The sequence below is a fragment of the Mercenaria mercenaria genome, chromosome 6 (genome assembly GCF_021730395.1).
Source record: "Mercenaria mercenaria strain notata chromosome 6, MADL_Memer_1, whole genome shotgun sequence".
In the NCBI taxonomy this organism is placed as follows: Eukaryota; Metazoa; Mollusca; class Bivalvia; order Venerida; family Veneridae; genus Mercenaria; species Mercenaria mercenaria.
The window spans coordinates 5,838,405-5,860,688 of NC_069366.1; the positions used below are offsets into that span (position 1 = coordinate 5,838,405).

The 22,284-nt window shown below is 35.7% G+C and overlaps 1 protein-coding gene across 1 annotated transcript in view; it reads right to left on the bottom strand.

The window, feature by feature from the left end:
- Nucleotides 1–17,095, bottom strand: part of LOC123549783 (F-actin-uncapping protein LRRC16A-like) — a 51,280-nt gene extending 34,185 nt beyond the window's left edge. Inside the window, exons 1-8 of the mRNA XM_053546606.1 lie at nt 17,086–17,095; nt 15,957–16,008; nt 11,866–11,968; nt 8,179–8,393; nt 7,747–7,801; nt 6,322–6,425; nt 4,434–4,571; nt 3,230–3,311 (exon numbers count right to left, since the gene is read on the bottom strand). Of these exons, the coding sequence (XP_053402581.1) occupies nt 3,230–3,311; nt 4,434–4,571; nt 6,322–6,425; nt 7,747–7,801; nt 8,179–8,393; nt 11,866–11,968; nt 15,957–16,008; nt 17,086–17,095 (759 nt within the window). The remainder of the gene's footprint in view (nt 1–3,229; nt 3,312–4,433; nt 4,572–6,321; nt 6,426–7,746; nt 7,802–8,178; nt 8,394–11,865; nt 11,969–15,956; nt 16,009–17,085) is intronic.
- Nucleotides 17,096–22,284: the final 5,189 nt, after the last annotated feature.

A 22,284-nucleotide genomic window follows, 5' to 3' on the forward strand; every position in this document is an offset into this window, starting at 1 on the left:
AAGGGGCCATAACTCTGGAACCCATGATGGAATCTGGCCAGTTCAAGAAAGGAACCAAGATCTTGTGGTGATACAAGTTTTGTGCAAGTTTGGTTAAAATCAAATCATAAATGAAGCTGCTATTGTGCAGACAAGGTCAAAATAGCTAATTTTGGCCCTTTCAGGGGCCATAACTCTGGAATCCATTATGGGATCTGGCTGGGTCAACAAAGGAAACGAGATCTTATGGTGACACAAGTTTTGTGCAAGTCTGATTAAATTCAAATCATAAATGAAGCTGCTATTCTGCAGACAAGGTCAAAATAGCTAATTCTGGCCCTTTCAGGGGCCATCACTCTGGAACCCATAATGGAATCTCGCCAGTTCAAGAAAGAAACCAAGATCTAGTGGTGATACAAGTTGTGTGCAAGTTTGGTTAAAACAAGCAAATTCGATGAATTGGTATCCCCCGCCGAAAGGGTTTGTGGTAAGGAATGGTAAAAAGATATATCCGGCAAAAAGTTCAGGATGTTAATAAGAAGCAAATAATTTCATTAGTCAAAATCAATTTAACAGAAAACAAATGTTTAATTAAAGAGTACATAATAAATGTATGATACTTTGATCCTGACTAAAGAATTTATTTTGAATGGGATATGCTTACTGTAATAAGCTTAGCTTTTAAGATTAAATGCAGTTAATTGAAATGTGAGCTTGAGTTTAACTGGAACGAAATATTGTCTTTGAGTGGTTTGGCACCAGGTGTTACTGTTTAACATGTACATTTGAACTTAAAAGAACAGATGTCCTTAAGAGAACACAGGTAAGATATCTTGAACATGGCTGAGGGCAAGGTTTGTGCAGTCACAACTTAACATGTTGAAGGTTTGAACATCTAAAAAAAAAAAAAAAAAAAAAGGAATGGAAATATATATATCTATATATATAGATATATGTTCATATTTATTTTTTTAGGGGGTGGGGGTGCAGGGGAATGGGAGAGGAAACAAAATTTCACATGTTGATTATAAATATTGATTAAAAATTAAAAAAAAAAGGGTAAAAGGGTGAAGGGGGGGGGGGGGGGGCTCACCTGTTCCCGTATGACCCAGTTTTGAGTATGACATCGTTTTTTTCTATTATTTGACATAGTGACCTAGTTTTTGACCTCATGTGACCCAGTTTTGAACTTGACCTAGATATCATCAAGATAAAAATTCTGACCAATTTTCATGAAGATCCATTGAAAAATATGGTCTCTACAGAGGTCACAAGGTTTTTCTATTATTTGACCTATTGACCTAGTTTTCGAAGGTACGTGACCCTGTTTTGAACATGACCTAGACATCATCAAGGTGAACATTCTCACTAATTTTCATGAAGATCTCATGAAAAATATGGCCTCTAGAGAGGTCACAAGGTTTTTCTATTTTTATACCTACTGGCCTAGCTTTTGATCACACGTGATCCAGTTTCGAAACTGACCTAGATATCATCAAGGTGAACATTCAGACCAATTTTCATGAAGATCCATTGAAAAATATGGCCTCTAGAGAGGTCAAAAGATTTTTCTAATTTTAGACCTACTGGCCTAGTTTTTGACCACAGTTGACCCAGTTTCAAATTTGACCTAGATATCATCAAGATGAACATTCAGACCAACTTTCATACAGATCCCATGAAAAGTATGGCCTCTAGAGAGGTCACAAGGTTTTTCATTATTTGACCTACTGACCTAGTTTTTGACGGCACGTGACCCAGTTTCGAACTTGACCTAGATATCATCAATGTGAACATTCTGACCAATTTTCATGAAGATCCATTCAAGGGTATGGCCTCTAGAGAGGTCACAAGGTTTTTCTATTTTAAGACCTACTGACCGAGTTTTTAATCACAGTTGACCCAGTTTCAAACCTGACCTAGATATCATCAACGGGTGTGACCAAGGCAAGTGGGTGACCAGGTGTGGGTGCACAACTTCACATGTTTATAATTAATGTTCACAGAAAAGAATGAAAGAAATTTAATGAAATTCTGCCAAATGGTAAGTTTGTTATGTACAAATATGTGGATTTTTAGACAATTAAAGGGCAATAACTATGAAGTTACAAAAGAAATCCGTACAAAATTGTCTGTGCACAACCACATTATAGTGCTCCAAATTCTGTTAAAGTTTCATAGTTCCTAAGGGCCATAACTCTGGTGTTACTTGGGCAATCTGTCTGAAACTTGATGGGCCCCATAACCTCATAGTGGTGAACATGTATATGAAGTTTGTTTGAAAAAAATCTAAAATAAGGAATGATTTTTTTTTTTATAGTACCCTATACAGTTAACACTAGAAACTTCTAAGGGCCATAACTCTGGTGTTACTTGGGCAATCTGACTGAAACTTGATGGGCCCCAAGAACTCATAGTGGTGAACATGTATATGAAGTTTTAAATAAATATTCCCAACCATTTCCTAGATATGGCTCCGGACGGACGGAAAGACGGACGGAAGGACGGACAACGCCAAAACTATATCCCTCCGACTTTCGTCGGGGGATAATAAAATCATAAATGAAGCTGCTATGGTGCAGACAAGGTCAAAATAGCTAATTCTGGCCCTTTCAGGGGCCATAACTCTGGAACCCATAAACGAATCTGACCAGTTCAAGAAAGGAACCAAGATCTTATGGTGATACAAGTTGTGTGCCAGTTTTGTAAAAATCAAATCATAAATAAAGCTGCTATTGTGCAGACAAGGTCAAAATAGCTAATTTTGGCCCTTTCAGGGGCCATAACTCTGGAACCTATAATGGGATCTGGCCAGTTCAAGAAAGGAACCGAAATCTTATGGTGATACAAGCTGTGTGCAAGTTTGGTTAAAATAAAATCATAAATGAAACCACTATCTAGCAGACAAGAAATTGTTGACGCACGCACGGACGAACTGACGACGGACGAAGGGTGATCACAAAAGCTCACCTTGTCACTATGTGACAGGTGAGCTAAAAAGGGTGACAAGAAAAGCTCTACTATTTGAAAATTTCAAATAGTCAAGCTACACAGCAAATGAATTTCTTGTAAACACTTTCTACTTTGTATTTATTTTCAGCAAGAGAAATCTGAACACCCCAGGGTGTAAACTGAGTTTTTTTTTCCATTACCAACTGCAAATCTCCACTGCTTTTGGTTCTACAGAATAATAAAAACTACTTTTCAAATAATAAAATTATATAACCTAATGATTTAAGTGTAATCTTACTCTCTGTAAGGCTTGTTCAGCTTTCTCTGGGTTACTACTGGCATCATGTACTGGCATAGGCATCTTCCTCAGCGTGAAATTCCTACAACATATTCATACATCAGTGAAAAGACGCCTTTAACATATTTACAGTGTCTTGTTTCAAAAATGGGTTTGCAATTGCATCAACAGTTTTGTCTGTAATGTGCAAATTGCAGTCACATTTTTAAAGTTATAAAGCAGGCTTCTTAACTAATCTGGACGGACGGACAGACAGACAGGACAGGACAGTACGGGACAGGATGGACAGACAGACATCACTTTGATTATTACTCCGATTAAGAGTTATCCATATCATCCCATGTAACGAAGAATTCTGGTGAAAAGGGTATAGATTATAAGATTCTTTCACTGGTTATAGGTGCAGATGGCAATTTCCGGCCTCGAGGGTAACTGTTTAGGCGGTACCGAGGTTCCTACCGAGTTACCGCCTAAACAGTTACCCGAGAGCCGGATATTCCCATCTGCACCTATAACCAGTGACAGAATCTTTTTCTTGCATACCGATTTCAAGAAATAATAATAAAAATAAAGTCAATCGAACGGCTTTCTTTTTAGAACTATTTCTTCTGGCAGTGTATTTAAACAAAGCGCGGGAAACCAACGTCTATAAACAGGAAAGACGTCATGACGTTTCAAAACAAACAACAATGTTTAGTTCCGGTTTTGTTTTATCAGTTGCAGCGTAACGTTATAAATTTTTGATAAATTAACGTGATTTGAATCGAGAAATATACTATCAGGAACCAATAGGAACTGTCAAGGTATTGAATTTTTATTCCGTTTTTTAAATAAAATATAAATTACTACATAAATCTTCTACATATATGTAGTTCGTTATACGTCATTTACAGCACGAGAGTCATCTTACACCCCGGGGTGTAAGATGGATTTTTCCAGCACCGGTAAAGATACCGGAAATCCCCGTCTGGTATGCAAGAAACAGGCTGCTCTCTGGAAGGTAGCAAGTTTGGATCCTATCAAAAGCTGGAAGTGTTGTGGGACTGGCTAATCCCTTAACAAATCAAAAACCGGAAATCTAATCAATGGCCATCATACTCACGTGATATAAAGTGAAAGAATGTTCTAAAAGTTCTATGTAAAACAAAATAATGTACAGACTAATCATGCATTGACCTGTAACTCATGCAAGGTTATAACTTACTTCTCCAGGGCATCTGCAACATCTTCAAATCCCTGTGAAGTTGTGTTGTTCTTGTCCCAAATAATGGTCTTCAGTTTGTTGTTGATCTGTAAAGCTTTTGACAACATCCTTGCTCCAAGATCTCCCATCTGATTTCCACTGAAATACATGCAATAATTATATTATGTAAAACCTTAATACTGTATGTAGAATCAAATCTTAAATATAGTCAAACATGTGCTAAAGATCATCTCCAAATAAAGGCAACTACTATAAAATCTGCTTATAAGAGCCAGTATTTAATAATTTTCTCTTCCCAAAAGTAGTGTAAATCTTTACCTTTGTTAAAAGACCACCGATCAAAACTATTTTTATTTCCCAAGGGTGGTCTTTACAGACACATTAGTCTGTATACTGAAATCTTGTACATACAGCTGGTTGGAATGTCCAAGTTTCTTGTTTATAAACCAAGTATTACTTCAAATAATGTTCGGAATGTGAAAAACCAGCAGGTTTTTCCCTTCACCATCAGACTGTGGAACATGCTACCAGTGCATATGGCCACACCAGCAAGTCTCAAGTACATTAAGAAAGGTCTTGCATCATAACACAATTACTGGGTCTTTTGTCTTTTTTAACCTGTATTTGTTGATACCTGCCCATCTGATGCAACATTGCACATACACAACTGAGAATGGTATCATTAACAAGAGATTCTTAAAACTAATACTGTGAAATCAGTTCATTTTGTTGACATACAATTTTGAGGCATTGGTGATGCAGTTTTTTCATAGGACTTGATTTCATGGATTTTAAACTCTACAAGGCAGTCTGAAAGACAGCTATATCCCCCGCCACTGTTATGGCTAGTGACTCAAACCTTTTACCTTAAGTTGTGACCTTGACCTTAAGCCAACATGGCTGATTTATGGGTTCTGCACATCGTCTTGATGAGGTGATCATTTGACCCAAGTTTCATGATTATCCTTCAAGGGGTTTAGGAGATACAGAGTGGACACAAAATGGAAGGCTCAAACCTTTGACCTTGTGACCTTAACCTTGAGCCAACATGGCTGACTCATGGGTTCTGCACATCATCTTGATGAGGTGATCATTTGACCCAAGTTTCAAGATTATCCTTCAAGGGGTTTAGGAGACACAGAGCGGACACAAAATGGAAGGCTCAAACCTTTGACCTTGAGCTGACATGGCTGACTCATGGGTTCTGTACATCGTCTTGATAAGGTGATCATTTGACCCAAGTTTCATGAATATCCTTTAAGAGGTTTAGGAGATACAGAGCAGACACAAAATGTTACGGAAGGACAGACAACGGAAGAACGGACGGTGACCATTCCTATAACCCCCCGCCAGAAGTAAATTAAAATATTATTAAATGAGAATATTCTTTTATTCCTTGAGATTTTGTTTCTTGGACTGAACCAATTACTGAACAAAAAAATCGGCCTCCCACAAATATTCAGATTTCACAGTAGTCAATTTTATTTTGATTTCATTTTAGAAATAAATCTTGTCTATACCAAAAACTGCTGATGTGTCAATTTTGTTGTCAACTTTAAACCATGCTTTTTGTTTATAACCTAAGAATCCTTACATCTATTTTACCTGATATCTATCCAAGTAAGAGAGAAAGTTCTGCCGAGAGCACTAATGATCATGCTTCTACTATCTCTTAATTTGCTGTCAACCAGTTATACAAATTCTTATTACTATGGTTACCTGGTATCTATCTCAGTATGTGAGGTATTACTGCTGACAGCATGTTCATACTGTCTCTTAGTTTGCTGTCAGCAAACCACACAGATTCTACTTAAATATATTCAATCAGTCTCTTAGTTTGCTGACAGATAGAATGGTAATTCTATTATTTATAAATTACTATGGTTACCTGATATCTATCTCAGTAAGTGAGGTATTACTGCCGAGAGCATTGATGATCATGTTCATACTGTCTCTCAGTTTGCTGTCAGACAGTGACACAGATTCTATCACCTAATACAAACAACAAGTACATACAATTTAACACAATATCCATGCACTGAACAACAATTATACAAATAAATCTAGGTAATACAAAGGACCAAATATTGCAGTGGCAATACAGAAGTCCCCTACCAGTGAAAAAGCAATTTTACTTCACCTTCAATAGTGACCTTGACCTTTGGCCGACAACCATGGGTCATGTGTGCGACACACAGTCTAATCATAGGCAACATTTCTGTGTAGTACTAAAAAAATTCTTCAATGCAATTAAAAGAAATGGAGCAGAAACAAATTTTTACTTGACCTTGACCTTTAACCGACAAGCCTAGATCATACGTTGACACATTGTCTCATCATGGGGAATGTTTGTGTATAGCACTAAGATAATTCATCAATGCATGTAAAAGTTATGGAGCAGAAACATTTTTTTCTTGATCTTCAAAAGTGACCTTGACCTTTGACCTACAAACGTAACTCATGTACATACATGATCTACATATTGCCCTCTATTCACATACCAAGTTTTATGAACCTAGCTTGAATACTTTTTTAGTTATCATAGGATCCAGATTTGCAGATGGACAGAGGGCATCCGGTGTTCCACTGGTAGGGGACTGACTAAGAAAGTAATGCAGCAATATAAGAAACTTCAAAATTACTGACAATTTCAAAGATATTTCAGTATTACTTCTACTTAGATAAATGTACAAATCTGTATATTTCAAGCAGTGAATGGCATTTTGAAAAATAAAACATATATTCAAACCTTTTTTAACACAATTCCCTTACAAATTAATTTTCATACTTGAATGCAAGAAGCAATAAAACTCCCATACTGGTTTTAAAGTTTGTGCTTCATAAAAATCAAGTTTTTATCAAAACGTTCATATTTACATCATCACTGTTGCATTTCTCAAATGTTTCATAGGACTGTAAATGGTCTGGCCCTGTGGAATCTGCTTTTTAGATATGAAATTATATTATGCACAAGAAACACAAGATGGTAAGTTTCTGTTTATCAATTTATTTGGGTTTTTTTTTGTGCTGCACAATCTAGATATAGGTACTGCAAGTTATTAACCTTTAGCCTGCGGGTGGCAAGTGATTCTGCCTTTGCGACCAGTGCAGACCATTATCAGCCTGCACATCTGTGCAGGCTGATCATTGTCTGCACTGTTCACTTTTCAGTCAGTAAATTTTCAGTGAACACCCATTCGAATTCTAAATGGTATTGCCCAAATTGAATGAAAGACCAGTCCATAACAGAAATTAAGTAGGGTAAGGGTTAAGGCTTGAAATGGACAACTGGGAACTTGCTGAGATCACTTACAGATTCTTCATCTTGTAAAACTTCTACAAGTTGTTCCATTACACCTTTGAGATTTCTGAAAGGAAAGCAAGTCACATTTATTCTGGCATGATACATTATACAACTGTATCTATATAGTGTTGTTTACACTGCATAACTCAAAATTTTTACTAGTGCATAAAAATCATTTTTAAGTTATAATAGTCTAACAGTGACTGTCTTAATTAAATGTATAAATGATTGATGATATATATATCTTTTATACAAATTGTGAAATAACTTCATATAAATGAATTAATCTGAATAAGTTTGAATCATACATAACTGTTGATATCTTTAAATAAATTCCTTTATAAACAACAACAACAACAACAACCAGTCTTAAGAAAACTTGACAAAAATGCCTTAACCTAAGAACAGTGTCATCACCATAAAAAACCTAAGGAATCTTACTTTGGTTTGATATTTTTAAAGACTCCACCCATGGACAGCTGCTGTATTTGTTTGTTCTGTCCTATTGTGTTGAGAACACTGATCAGATCTGTGTCTGTAAATCCTGTAATAGTGTGATATATAGTGTTGAGAACATTGATCAGATCTATGTCTGTAAATCCTGTAATAGTGAGATATAGTGTTGAGAACATTGATAAGATCTGTGTCTGTATATCCTGTAATAGTGATATATAGTGTTGAGAACATTGATCAGATCTGTGTCTGTAAATCCTGTAATAGTGAGATATAGTGTTGAGAACATTGATCAGATCTGTGTCTGTAAATCCTGTAATAGTGAGATATAGTGTTGAGAACATTGATCAGATCTGTGTCTGTAAATCCTGTAATAGTGAGATATAGTGCTGAGAACATTGATCAGATCTGTGTCTGTAAATCCTGTAATAGTGAGATATAGTGCTGAGAACATTGATCAGATCTGTGTCTGTAAATCCTGTAAAAGTGATATATAGTGCTGAGAACATTGATCAGATCTGTGTCTGTAAATCCTGTTAAATTGAGATATAGTGCTGAGAACATTGATCAGATCTGTGTCTGTAAATCCTGTAATAGTGAGATATAGTGCTGAGAACATTGATCAGATCTGTGTCTTTTGTTTGTTTGTTTGTTTTGGGTTTAACACCGTTTTTCAACAGTATTTCAGTCATGTAACGGCGGGCAGTTAACCTAACCAGTGTTCCTGGATTCTGTACCAGTACAAATCTGTTCTCCGCAAGTAACTGCCAACTTCCCCACATGAATCAGAGGTGGAGGACTAATGATTTCAGACACAATGTCGTTTATCAAATAGTCACGGAGAACATACGCCCCGCCCGAGGATCGAACTCACGACCCCGCGATCCGTAGACCGACGCTCTACCTACTGAGCTAAGCGGGCGGGCAGATCTGTGTCTGTAAATCCTGTAAAAGTGAGATATAGTGCTGAGAACATTGATCAGATCTGTGTCTGTAATAATGAGATATAGTGCTGAGAACATTGCTCAGATCTGTGTCTGTAAATCCTGTAAAAGTGAGATATAGTGCTGAGAACATTGATCAGATCTGTGTCTGTAAATCCTGTAATAGTGATATATAGTGTTGAGAACATTGGTCAGATCTGTGTCTGTAAATCCTGTAAAAGTGAGATACAGTGTTGAGAACATTGATCAAATCTGTGTCTATAAATACTAACAGTGTGATATAGTGTTGAGAACATTGATCAAACATATGTCTGTAAATCCTGTAACAGTGAGATATAGTGCTGAGAACATTGATCAAACATTGGTCTATAAATCCTGTAACAGTGTGATATAGTGTTGAGAACATTGATCAAATCTGTGTCTGTAAATCCTGTTACAGTGAGATATAGTGCTGAGAACATTGATCAAACATATGTCTATAAATCCTGTAACAGTGAGATATAGTGCTGAGAACATTGATCAAACATATGTCTATAAATCCTGTTACAGTGAGATATAGTGCTGAGAACATTGATCAAACATATGTCTATAAATCCTGTTACAGTGAGATATAGTGCTGAGAACATTGATCAAACATATGTCTATAAATCCTGTTACAGTGAGATATAGTGCTGAGAACATTGATCAAACATATGTCTATAAATCCTGTTACAGTGAGATATAGTGCTGAGAACATTGATCAAACATATGTCTGTAAATCCTGTAACAGTGAGATATAGTGCTGAGAACATTGATAATGTGCCTGTAATAGTGTGATATATAGTGTTGAGAACATTGATAAAACATATGTCTGTAAATCCTGTAACAGTGATATATAGTGTTGAGAACACTGATCAAATCTGTGTCTGTAAATCATGTTACAGTGAGATATAGTGCTGAGAACATTGATCAAACATATGTCTGTAAATCCTGTAACAGTGTGATATAGTGCTGAGAACACTTATAATGTGCCTGTAATAGTGTGATATATAGTGTTGAGAACATTGATCAAACATATGTCTGTAAATCCTGTAACAGTGAGATATAGTGCTGAGAACATTGATAATGTGCCTGTAATAAAGATACAGTGTCAAGAACATCAAATCCTCTAAAAGTGAGAGATAGTGTCAAGAACATCAAATTCATGTCTGTAAATCCTCTAAAAGTGAGAGATAGTGTCAAGAACATCAAATCCATGTCTGTAAATCCTCTAAAAGTGAGAGATAGTGTCAAGAACATCAAATCTGTGTCTGTAAATCAGGTAAAATTGGGAAATAGTGTCAAGAATATCAAATCTGTGTCTGTAAATCAGGTAAAATTGGGAGAGAGTGTCAAGAACATCAAATCTGTGTCTGTAAATCAGGTAAAAATGGGAGATAGTGTCAAGAACATCAAATCTGTATCTGTAAATCCTGTAAAAGTGAGAGATAGTGTCAAGAACACCAAATCCATGCCTGTAAATCCTCTAAAAGTGAGAGATAGTGTCAAGAACATCAAATCCATGTCTGTAAATCATCTAAAAATGAGAGATAGCGTCAAGAACATCAAATCCAGGTCTGTAAATCCTCTAAAAGTGAGAGATAGTGTCAAGAACATCAAATCTGTGTCTGTAAATCAGGTAAAATTGGAAAAAAAGTGTCAAGAATATCAAATCTGTGTCTGTAAATCAGGTAAAATTGGGAGAGAGTGTCAAGAACATCAAATCTGTGTCAATAAATCTGTTAAAATTGAAAGATAGTGTCAAGAACATCAAATCTGTGGCTGTAAATCAGGTAAAATTGGGAGATAGTGTCAAAAACATCAAATCCATGTCTGTAAATCCTGTAATAGTCAGATATAGGGTCAAGAACATCAAATTTGTGTCTGTAAATCAGGTAAAATTGGGAGATAGTGTCAAAAACATCAAATCCATGTCTGTAAATCCTGTAATAGTCAGATATAGTGTCAAGAACATCAAATCTGTGTCTGTAAATCAGGTAAAATTGGGAGATAGTGTCAAAAACATCAAATCCATGTCAAAAAACCCCAAAAAAGTGAAAAAAAGTGTCAAGAACATCAAATCTGTTGTATTCAGTAAAATTGGAAATTTCAAAAATTAAAATCGGTCTTAAATCAGAAATTTGGGGAAGATGTCAAAAACCCAAAAAACTTGTCTGTAAATCAGGAAAAAGGTAGGCCAGAACATCAACTGGTAAATAAAAATAAAATTTTGGGAGAAGTGTCAAACATCAAATCCATGCTGTAAGTCGGGTAAAAGGGGAATAGTGTAAGAACATCAACTGTGCGAAAAACCTTAATCGGATATAGTGTTGAAAATACAGATCAAACTGTTCTGTAAACCTGTAATAGTCAATATAGTGTTAAGAACCGATCAAACCCCCCTTTTTAAAATTTCTTTAAATGAAAATACAACGATGTCAAAAATTATATGTTGAAACACGATCAAAACTGCTTCTGTAAATCCTTGTGCGATATTTTGGTAAGTAAGCACAAATTTTTACCATTTTCAAACAATGCTGAAAAAAATCATGTACTTTGGTAAAAAATTTTATCATTTTCCAGTCAGGTAGGGGCTCAAAACTTTACTCCTAGACAATTTTTGTACTTATTTCTGGCCCCTACAATTTACCTCTACCAAAATACTCCCCAAAATTTTGCTGATATTCAGGCGGGGAAATTTTTTGGGGCAAACAACTCTGAAACATTGAGCTCCCTGAGCTGGCAGATCTATTCCACTGATGTCTAAATGTACATCTTTTATATTTCTGTTTGCACTTATCCCCAGCAGCAGGTCCCTGTGATTGAATATACCATTTTAATATGCTGAACCCTTAGCCTGCGGCAGCAAGTGATTCTGCCTTTGCGACCAGTGCGACCAAGATCAGCCGCACATCCGGCAGTCTGATCAGGTCTGCACTGTTCGCTATCATCACCATTTTTTTGGTAAGCACCCCTTTTAACAGTAAGGGACTGCCAAAATTTGGAAGAGGAAAATTTCCATTAAAAATTTTAGCGGGGTAAGGGTTAATCAATAACATTATATCTTTTCAATATCATTTTACATTACAAGCATGGTAAAAGCAGATGTTTGATCCTCAGCAATAATAATTCACTCTTTCAAACTGGACAATATAAGATAAACTTTCTTCAAACACAACAAAATGAACAGCTGTTAGAATATTCATGCTCATCATTTGTACGGACTGTGTCTCACTTACATCCAGAACTTTATCTCTAATACCCTTAAACTCTACTGACAGTACTGACCGTCATGTACCCTCAAGTAACCAGTTTCAGTTACAGTAAGGAAACAGCTCACAATTTCATGAATTATAATTGTAAAGCTCAAACTATTTTTACTTAAAGTGAAAATCTTTACTCTTTTATCCCCCAGTTTCAAAACGTATTTTATTTTGCTAAGATGGGCGCTGCCATTTTTAAAACACAACTGGAACTACTTCCATTAAGGGTAAAAATTTTTTTAAACCCTTTTGCGAAACTGTTGAATTAAAGGGAATGAAAGGGCACTCCAAAACAGAACCCTAAAATTCGAAAATATTTTTTTTCCATCTTTTTTTGGACACAAAGTACTTTATAATTTAATCGCTTTTTTAAAAAATTTAACACTCTCTTTGGGCTTTGCCAAGGAAGTTAAAATACTCCCTTTAAAAATAGTTTTCTAAGGGGGATTTCTATAAACCACAAAATTTTTACAAAGACGTTTACAATGACAACAATTTATCAAGATAGACCTTACCTGTGTATTGATAAAATGGTTTGACTAAAAACAAAGGCCATGACCTTCTTATAACAAAAAAAAAAAAAATACCTCAAGTTGTTACACTGTACTTTGAAAGTCTTTTCAAGCCTGCATAAAAGGGAAAGTACCTTTTACTCCCATTTCATTAAACAATTAAAGCTTTTGAAAAATTTTCCAAGGCTGTGACCTTCATTAAAAAATTTAAAACAATCACTGCAACTGCCTTTTTGGGGAAACACTATGTATTAAAATTTATTTAATGGAAAAAAAAGGGTGCATTTTAGATTAATATGTTTATACTATTTCATGGAAAGGAAGTAAAACTGTTTTCTCCACCTCCAAGTATAACAGACTTTTTTTGGGTAAAAGATGACTTAACTTTCGAAACTGGCTTCCGGGTTTGGTTCAAAATCAAAACAGGGGGTGAGCCCTTTAAAAAATTTTTTTCAGGACAGAAATGAAAGGAACATGATTGGGTTACTGAGGGTAACTTAATTTTCTAAAAACACATGATTACCATATCTCTTACTTAGAGCATCTGGTGGAAGTTTAGCTCCTGACAGATCTACATGTTTGAGCGCGAACACCGTGCAAAGAACTGTTTGAATGATGTTTTTACAACAAATCCTTACTCTTTTTGTTCGAGATGTCCCTTGAAAATTTCAAGACGCGTATTCGATACAACCTCTTTCAAGGGGGCCATAACTTTTTTTCAAATAGGTTTTACGAAAACCCAGTGTGTCATAAAAAATTATACTCATTAATTCGGGGGAGTAAATATTTTGAATTCAAGCTGAAACAACCATGAAATTATCCCTCAAAAAAAAAACATCCCCACCCCATTTACTTTATTTTTTTAAATTCTTTTAAAATGTTTTTAAATTCCCCCGGTAAAGTGGTTTTTGTAAAAACTGCAAATAAAATGCAATCATTTACACTCTATACAAGATTTATCAGGTTAAACAAAAACTCAGTGCTAATGTTTGAAAAATTTGAAAAAAATATCAATCTCCGGTTGTTACTGATTTTTTGTCATTTTTTTAAAAACGTACCCTTTCAGATGTGTGTTCAAACTTAAATCAGACGACCTACCCTTGATTTTTTTCCCTTCCACAAATATCTGTTGTTCACAAAAAAAGAAAGGCTGCTTATAATTTGTTTTTTTAAATCTTCAAAAAAAAAACAACAGTGTAAGGATCATATTTGTTGTTTTGCTTTTTTCCTTCATACACTACAAGAGCTTGTAGAACTAAAATCCCCCCCCTTGGCTTTCAGTAACTGCAAAAGGAACAGCAATTTTTTGGGTCACTGTGTTTGGACTTTTGACAACTGACCTCAAATCAAAAAATTAGGGGCTTTCCCATAATAAACTCCGTACAAATGTGACTTAAACCAAAGCATTCCTAGTTTTTTGGGCAAAATTTTGTGCCCCTTAAACCTTTTGACCTACTGACTCGAATCATAGGGGCCCATCTGCTGGTCATGATCCCCCTAAGTTTCGTGTCTTAGGCCCAATGTCTCCGTTATTATCTGGAAACGGTTTAACTGTTCCGGGTCAGTCACTGGATCTGCCTTTGCCCTCAAAATAAAAAGGGGGACTGCTGGTCAGATCAACACACTATAAAGTTTTGTGATCCTAGCCCAATGTTCAAAAGTTATTTCCAAAATGTTTAACTTTTTCCGGGTCACTGTGACCTTGACCTTTGACCTACGACCTAAACATAAATGGGGGTCTCTGCTATCACGACCAACCTCCCTACAATTTCATGACCGGGCCCAGACCTCAATTATCACCAAAACATTTTAACATTTCGGGTACTGCCCTTTAACCCTTTTGACCTACTGCCCTGAAAAAATAGGGTCACGCTGTGATGCCCCAACCTCCCATCAACTTTCATGATCCTAGGCCTAAACTTTTTTGAGTATCACCGGGAAACTTTTTAAATTTGTTAGGGGTCAATATGACCTTACCCTAAACCTACTGACCTCAAAATCAATGGGGGTCATCTGCTGGTTAGCCCAACCCCCCAAAATCAACTTTATTCCCAGGGCCCAAGCATTTTTGATTTTCATCAGAAAGGGTGGTCTACCGACAGACAAAACCAACCACATCTGCAAACAATTAAAACCCCCCCTTTTTCGAGGGGCATAAAAAAAGTACCAAAAAAATATATCTGTAATACTTCAAAAAAAAAGGTTTTTAAAGTTTTTAATTTTTTAAAAAAAAATCTAGTATTTTTTACAGTAAACAGAAGAGTAAAACCAAAATACCTTATCAAGTTTTTTCATAAGAAACAGGCCAAAGACTTAAAATTGTTTTGGGGGCCAAAATGTATACAGGCCCGAAAAAATGAACATACAGCTCTGTAAACCTTTTGAAAACATCCCAACAATAACCTATCTTGATAGGTTGATATGTTCCCCTATAAATTTGGGCCCTTTCTTTCTTTTAAATATCAAAACCACTACGTAGGTTTACTTAACGGGGAAATCATAGTTTTTAACCCACGCGGCGTAATCGAAAAGGGCGAAACGTGCACACCGCTTTATTATCTGCGCTCATCCCACGGAACTCCTTTGCGATAAAGGTTACCCCCAAAAAATTTCCGGGGTAACCCGAAAATTCCCATATTACGTCAACCAGCGACTCAAACCGACAAAAATATCAAAATAAATGCACTATTTCCTGGGAAAAACGATCTATTTTTTTAAAACCACTGAAAAATATTTTTAAAAAAGCTTGGGAAAAACTTCTAAAAAAAATTTAATTTTTTTTCATGTTAAATACAATCATTTTACAATAGCACTGGATTTTACTTAAAATAAAATAACCCTTTCCCGACAATTTTTTTTTTTTACCTGTAACAACAACAAGTTTGTTTTACCCTTGACATCCGCTTTTCCCTAGGTGACACCACTAATACTAGGTCGTTAAAAAACTGAACACAGTGGGCTTTTTAAATCACAACTCGGAGATTTTGCTCAGTCCTTTAAAAAGGGTGCGAGTCTTGGACAGATCTAACCATGTGACCCTTCTACCACGACTGCTTAATGCACCAAATATATGCTCAGCACCTGTAATATATATAAGAATAAAACATCTACCAATTTTCAATTCTTAAACAAATGGTTTTCGGTAATCTTCATTTAAAGTAAAACCCCCCTAAAAGCTGAAAAATTTAAAAAACCATGAAATTTATTTAATTTAAAAGAATTTTGGGTTCTTTGCCCTTTGGGAAAATAATTTTGTGGATTTCAAATTTTGAACATAAAATGAAAAGTTTGTGAAACTGGGTACCAGGTATGTATTTGGTGAAGTGATCTCCATTCTCTGTAAAACTGCTGTACAGATCAAGTTTGTGAAAATGGGGACCAGACATGTATCTGGGGAACAGATCTTTTATTTTCGTAAGACTGCTGTACAGACAAGTTTTTTGAAAATGGGGTACCAGACATGTATTTGGGGAACTGACCCATTTTCTATAAGCTGCTGACAATCAATTTTGTGAAACTGGGTACAACAGTTTTTGGGGGACCGATCTCCACCTATAAGGCTGCTGTACAGACAAGTTTTTGAAACGGGGACCAACATGTATTTGGGAACTGATCCCATTTTCTATAAGGCTGCTGTACAGATCAAGTTTGTGAAACTGGGTACCAGACATGTATTTGGTGAACTGATCTCCATTCTCTATAAGGCTGCTTACAGATCAAATTTTGAAACTGGGGAACAGACATTTTGGTGAACTGATCTCCCTTTTCCCATAAGGCTGCGTAAATCAATTTTTGAAACTGGGACCAGACATGTATTTGGGGGAACTATCTCCTTCTCTATAAGGGTCTGTACAATCAAGTTGGGGAAACGGTAAGTCATGGGTTTAAATATTGATCTCCTAATAAAATGCCCAACCCAAAAAAATTCTCTGAAACAGGGAAAAAGACTTTTTTAAACTGACCTCCATCTTCTAAGGAATTGCCATTTGTAAAACTGGGTACCAGGCATGGATTTAGTGACAAGGTTCATCCTCTATGGTACTACAGAAGCTTGTGAAACTTGTACAGACATGGGAAAAATGCCCCACTTTTATCTTGTATGGGACAAAACAAATTTGTGTAGCGGGGGACCAACCAACAGGGGTAAAAAGGGCCTACCTTCACCCATGGGGTTTCCGACAATCTAGTTTGTGAGTTAATATCAACAGGGATATATAAAACCTACCTTCATCCTCATGGGGGTTCCGAAGATCAGGGGATTATATCAACGGATATTGAACCTACCTCTCCCCATGGGGGTTTCCGACAGATCTATTTTTTGGGGTTTTTAGATCAGCAGGGGTAAATGAACCACCTTCATCCCTATGGGGTTTGCCCGAAAAGCCTGTTTGGAAGCTGGACCAGACATGAATATAGTGAACCACCTTCATCCCTATGGGGTTTCCAGACAGACTTTTTTGGAGCTGGGGACAAAGGGAAATCGAAAAAGTTTCTTGATGAAATCTCTGAAAAACAATTTTGTACAAAAAAAAATTAATGCCAATGTTAAAAACATCTAGGGGAAAAGAAAATTTGGTTTAGGAAAAAATGATGTAACATTTTGCCTACTTTAAAGGTATGGTTTATACTGATAAGGGGAAATTTTTTTTATTTTGTATTTTTGTACTGTTTGGGCATCCCTTTCCCATAACAGAAAATTACTTTTACTAAAAACTAGAGTAGTTGAAAATTTCATATTGGAAACATTATCAAAATGAAAATGCTGACCCAAATTTTTCCACCATTTCCTTAATCACACAGTTCATGGGATCACGGCCGATTTTTTCATTTAAAGTAAATAAAATCTCTTAGAGAAGCCTAGAGTTTTGGGTAAATCAAATTTTTTGGACCATTTAAAACTTTTTTTGATAATGGGATACTGTGTAAGGAACTAACCCCTGGATGATAATGACAATACAGTAAATTTAAAAATGTGTTCTAAAACTTTAACCTGAAACAACAGTGAGTAAACCCCTCCAAGGGAAGGGAAAAAAGCCCTCATTATTTTCTGGGGATTAAAAAAAATATCTTTGTTTTCTTTATGATGACTTAATAGCAGTTCAGTTGCATAAAGCGTCAGTCTGTCTGACATAGTGATCCTAGTTTCAGAATCACTATTGAAACATTTTTCAAATGTAACTTACAACTTCCCTTATAAATTAAAGGTTTAAAGAAAAGTATTATTTTTCTGATACAAATTCTACATTCTGTAGCTTAACACCAAAAAAATCAAGAAATTTACATAAAAAAAAAATATTCAGTTATCCCAGAATAAGTCCTGCAGTTTTAAATGAACATTAAGCAGGTAAAATTGTCATTTACAAACTGTTCATTGTGACTGAAATATACACTGGTACACTTACGTCGTAATTCCTGTGTTGCTTAGCAACAAGGATTCTATCACAGCATTCTTTTTCATGACACGAAAAATTTTAGTACAAAAAATCGAATTCAAAAAACAATGAAAAACAAACAAAATTAAAACACAATAACCCCAAAGCTTCTAAATTAAATTTACGAAAGAAAACTGAAAGGAAAATGAGTCTTTGTTGCTACAGTTTAAACTTTTTTTATGTAGGGTCTGGATTACACAGCAACTATGATGGGTTATTAATTGATGGGGCATCTATGAAAACAACATGTTCAAGCATGCCACCAAAGCCCACTTATTGGCCATTTTTTTCATTTTAGTCACTCTCAAATATATTTGAAACTTTTAAATTTTTAATTATAAAAAACTAATTTAAAGATATTTTTTCAAAGTAAAATTTATCAATTTTTACTTTACTGCGTACGATTCATTTTAAAAAAAAAAACAATGCATTTATTTTACAATATCAAAAATAATTTAAAAATATCAAGGGTAGTTTTTTAAATTTCGTGACAATCTGTGATGCACTATTTCATTTTCAAAAATTTACACAAACTTTTTTTGGATATAGTGATTCAAAACATTTCTGAATTATGACCGTAAATTGTGCATACCATATTGAATATATAATTTTAACTGACTTTCTGTTCTACCTCCAATATCAGGGACCCAATGGAAATAAGAGGGGAAACCTTTCCTCTTTTTGTGTTATCCCTGGGATTGGGAGCATTACGACATTTTTTTCATTATTTTCTTTCAAGGCCATATTTTTTAGTCTGAAATTTCACCATGTTATTTTTATCATTATGCATGAATTTGTCATTTGTTTTAAATTGCCATGTTATGTACACTTGTGCCGAATAAAACTACTACTACTACTTTCACAAATTTTTACATTCTATATGTACCCTGAAATAAGCTATATCCGGCAAAATAGTGAAAGAAAAAAACAAGAGGACCATGATGGTCCTGAATCGCTCATCTCTTCCCACATGACCCAGTTTTGAGTATGACGTTGTTTTTTCTATTATTTGACATAGTGACCTAGTTTTTGAGCTCATGTGACCCAGTTTTGAACTTGACCTAGATATTATCAAGATATAAATTCTGACCAATTTTCATGAAGATCCATTGAAAAATATGGTCTCTAGAGAGGTCACAAGGTTTTTCTGTTATTTGACCTACTGACCTAGTTTTCGAAGGTACGTGACCCTGTTTTGAACTTTACCTAGATATCATCAAGGTGAACATTCTCACTAATTTTCATGAAGATCTCTTGAAAAATATGGCCTCTAGAGAGGGCACAAGGTTTTTCTATTTTTATACCTACTGGCCTAGTTTTTGACCGCACGTGACCCACTTTCTAAACTTATCTAGATATCATCAAGGTGAACATTCTGATCAATTTTCATGAAGATCCATTGAAAAATATGGCCTCTATAGAGGTCAAAAGATTTTTCTAATTTTAGACCTACTGACCTAGTTTTTGACTGAAGTTGACCCAGTTTCAAACTTGACCTAGATATCATCAAGTTGAACATTCAGACCAACTTTCATACAGATCCCATGAAAAGTATGGCCTCTAGAGAGGTCACAAGGTTTTTTTTATTATTTGACCTACTGACCTAGTTTTTTATGGCACGTGACCCAGTTTCAAATTTATCCTAGATATCATCAAGGTGAACATTCAGACCAATTTTCATGAAGATCCATTCAAGGGTATGGCCTCTAGAGAGGTCACAAGGTTTTTCTATTTCAAGACCTACTGACCTAGTTTTTGATCACAGTTGACCCAGTTTCAAACTTGACCTATATATCATCAAGATAAACATTCAGACTAACTTTCATACAGATCCCATGAAAAATATGGCCTCTAGAGAGGTCACAACGTTTTTTCATTATTTGACCTACTGACCTACTTTTTGATGGCACGTGACCCACTTTCGAACATGACCTAGATATCATCAAGATGAACATTCTGACCAATTTTTATGGAGATCCATTCACAAGTATGGCCTCTAGAGAGGTCACAAGGTTTTTCTATTTTTAAACCTACTGACCTAGTTTTTGACCGCACATGACCCTGTTTCGAACTTGATCTAGATATCATCAAGATGAACATTCAGACCAACTTTCATACAGATCCCATGAAAAATATGGCCTTTAGAGAGGTCACAAGGTTTTTCTATTATTTGACCTACTGACCTAGTTTTTGAAGGCACGTGGCCCACTTTCGAACTTGATCTAGATATAATCAAGATGAACATTCAGACCAACTTTCATACAGATCCCATGAAAAATATGGCCTCTAGAGAGGTCACAAGGTTTATCTATTATTTGACCTACTGACCTAGTTTTTGGAGGCACGTGACCCACTTTCGAACTTGATCTAGATATCATCAAGATGAACATTCAGACCAACTTTCATACAGATCCCATGAAAAATATGGCCTCTAGAGAGGTCACAAGGTTTTTCTATAATTTGACCTACTGACCTAGTTTTTGACGGCACGTGACCCACTTTCGAATCTGACCTAGATATCATCAAGGTGAACATTCTGACCAATTTTCATGAAGATCTCATGAAATATATGGTCTCTAGAGAGGTCACAAGGTTTTTCTATTTTTATACCTACTGGCCTAGTTTTTGATTGCACGTGACCCAGTTTCGAACTTGACCTAGATATCATCAAGATGAACATTCAGACCAACTTTCATACAGATCCCATGAAAAATATGGCCTTTAGAGAGGTCACAAGGTTTTTCTATTATTTGACCTACTGACCTAGTTTTTGAAGGCACGTGGCCCACTTTCGAACTTGATCTAGATATCATCAAGATGAACATTCAGACCAACTTTCATACAGATCCCATGAAAAATATGGCCTCTAGAGAGGTCACATGGTTTATCTATTATTTGACCTACTGACCTAGTTTTTGAAGGCATGTGACCCACTTTCGAACTTGATCTAGATATCATCAAGATGAACATTCAGACCAACTTTCATACAGATCCCATGAAAAATATGGCCTCTAGAGAGGTCACAAGGTTTTTCTATAATTTGACCTACTGACCTAGTTTTTGACGGCACGTGACCCACTTTCGAATCTGACCTAGATATCATAAAGGTGAACATTCTGACCAATTTTCATGAAGATCTCATGAAATATATGGTCTCTAGAGAGGTCACAAGGTTTTTCTATTTTTATACCTACTGGCCTAGTTTTTGACCGCACGTGACCCAGTTTCGAACTTGACCTAGATATCATCAAGATGAACATTCAGACCAACTTTCATACAGATCCCATGAAAAATATGGCCTTTAGAGAGATCACAAGATTTTTCTATTATTTGACCTACTGACCTAGTTTTTGAAGGCACGTAACCCAGTTTCAAACTTGACCTAGATATCATCAAGTTGAACACTCTGACCAATTTTCATGATGATCTTGTGAAATATATGGCCTCTAGAGAGGTCAGAAGGTTTTTCTGTTTTTAGACCTACTGACCTAGTTTTTGAAGGCACGTGACCCAGTTTCGAACTTGACCTAGATATCATCAAGATGAACATTCTGACCAACTTTCATAAAGATCCCACAAAAAATGTGACCTCTAGAGTGGTCACAGGCAAAAGTTTACGGACGCACAGACTGACGACGGACACCGCACGATCACAAAAGCTCACCTTGTCACTTTGTGACAGGTGAGCTAAAAACAGTCATTAAAAACAGGAAGTTTTTCTATTTTTCAAAAAAAAAGTCAGCAAATTATAATTATGCATCAATTATTATTCACTGATGAGCTGGTTATTTTTGTTCTGATTAATCAATATGGAAATTTTGACAGACAGCCAACTAAAGGCTCCATTTAACAACATTTAATGGGTGTAATTACCTTTTCTTTGACACACATGTTTGATAGTGACAAGTCTTGAAACATGTTTACA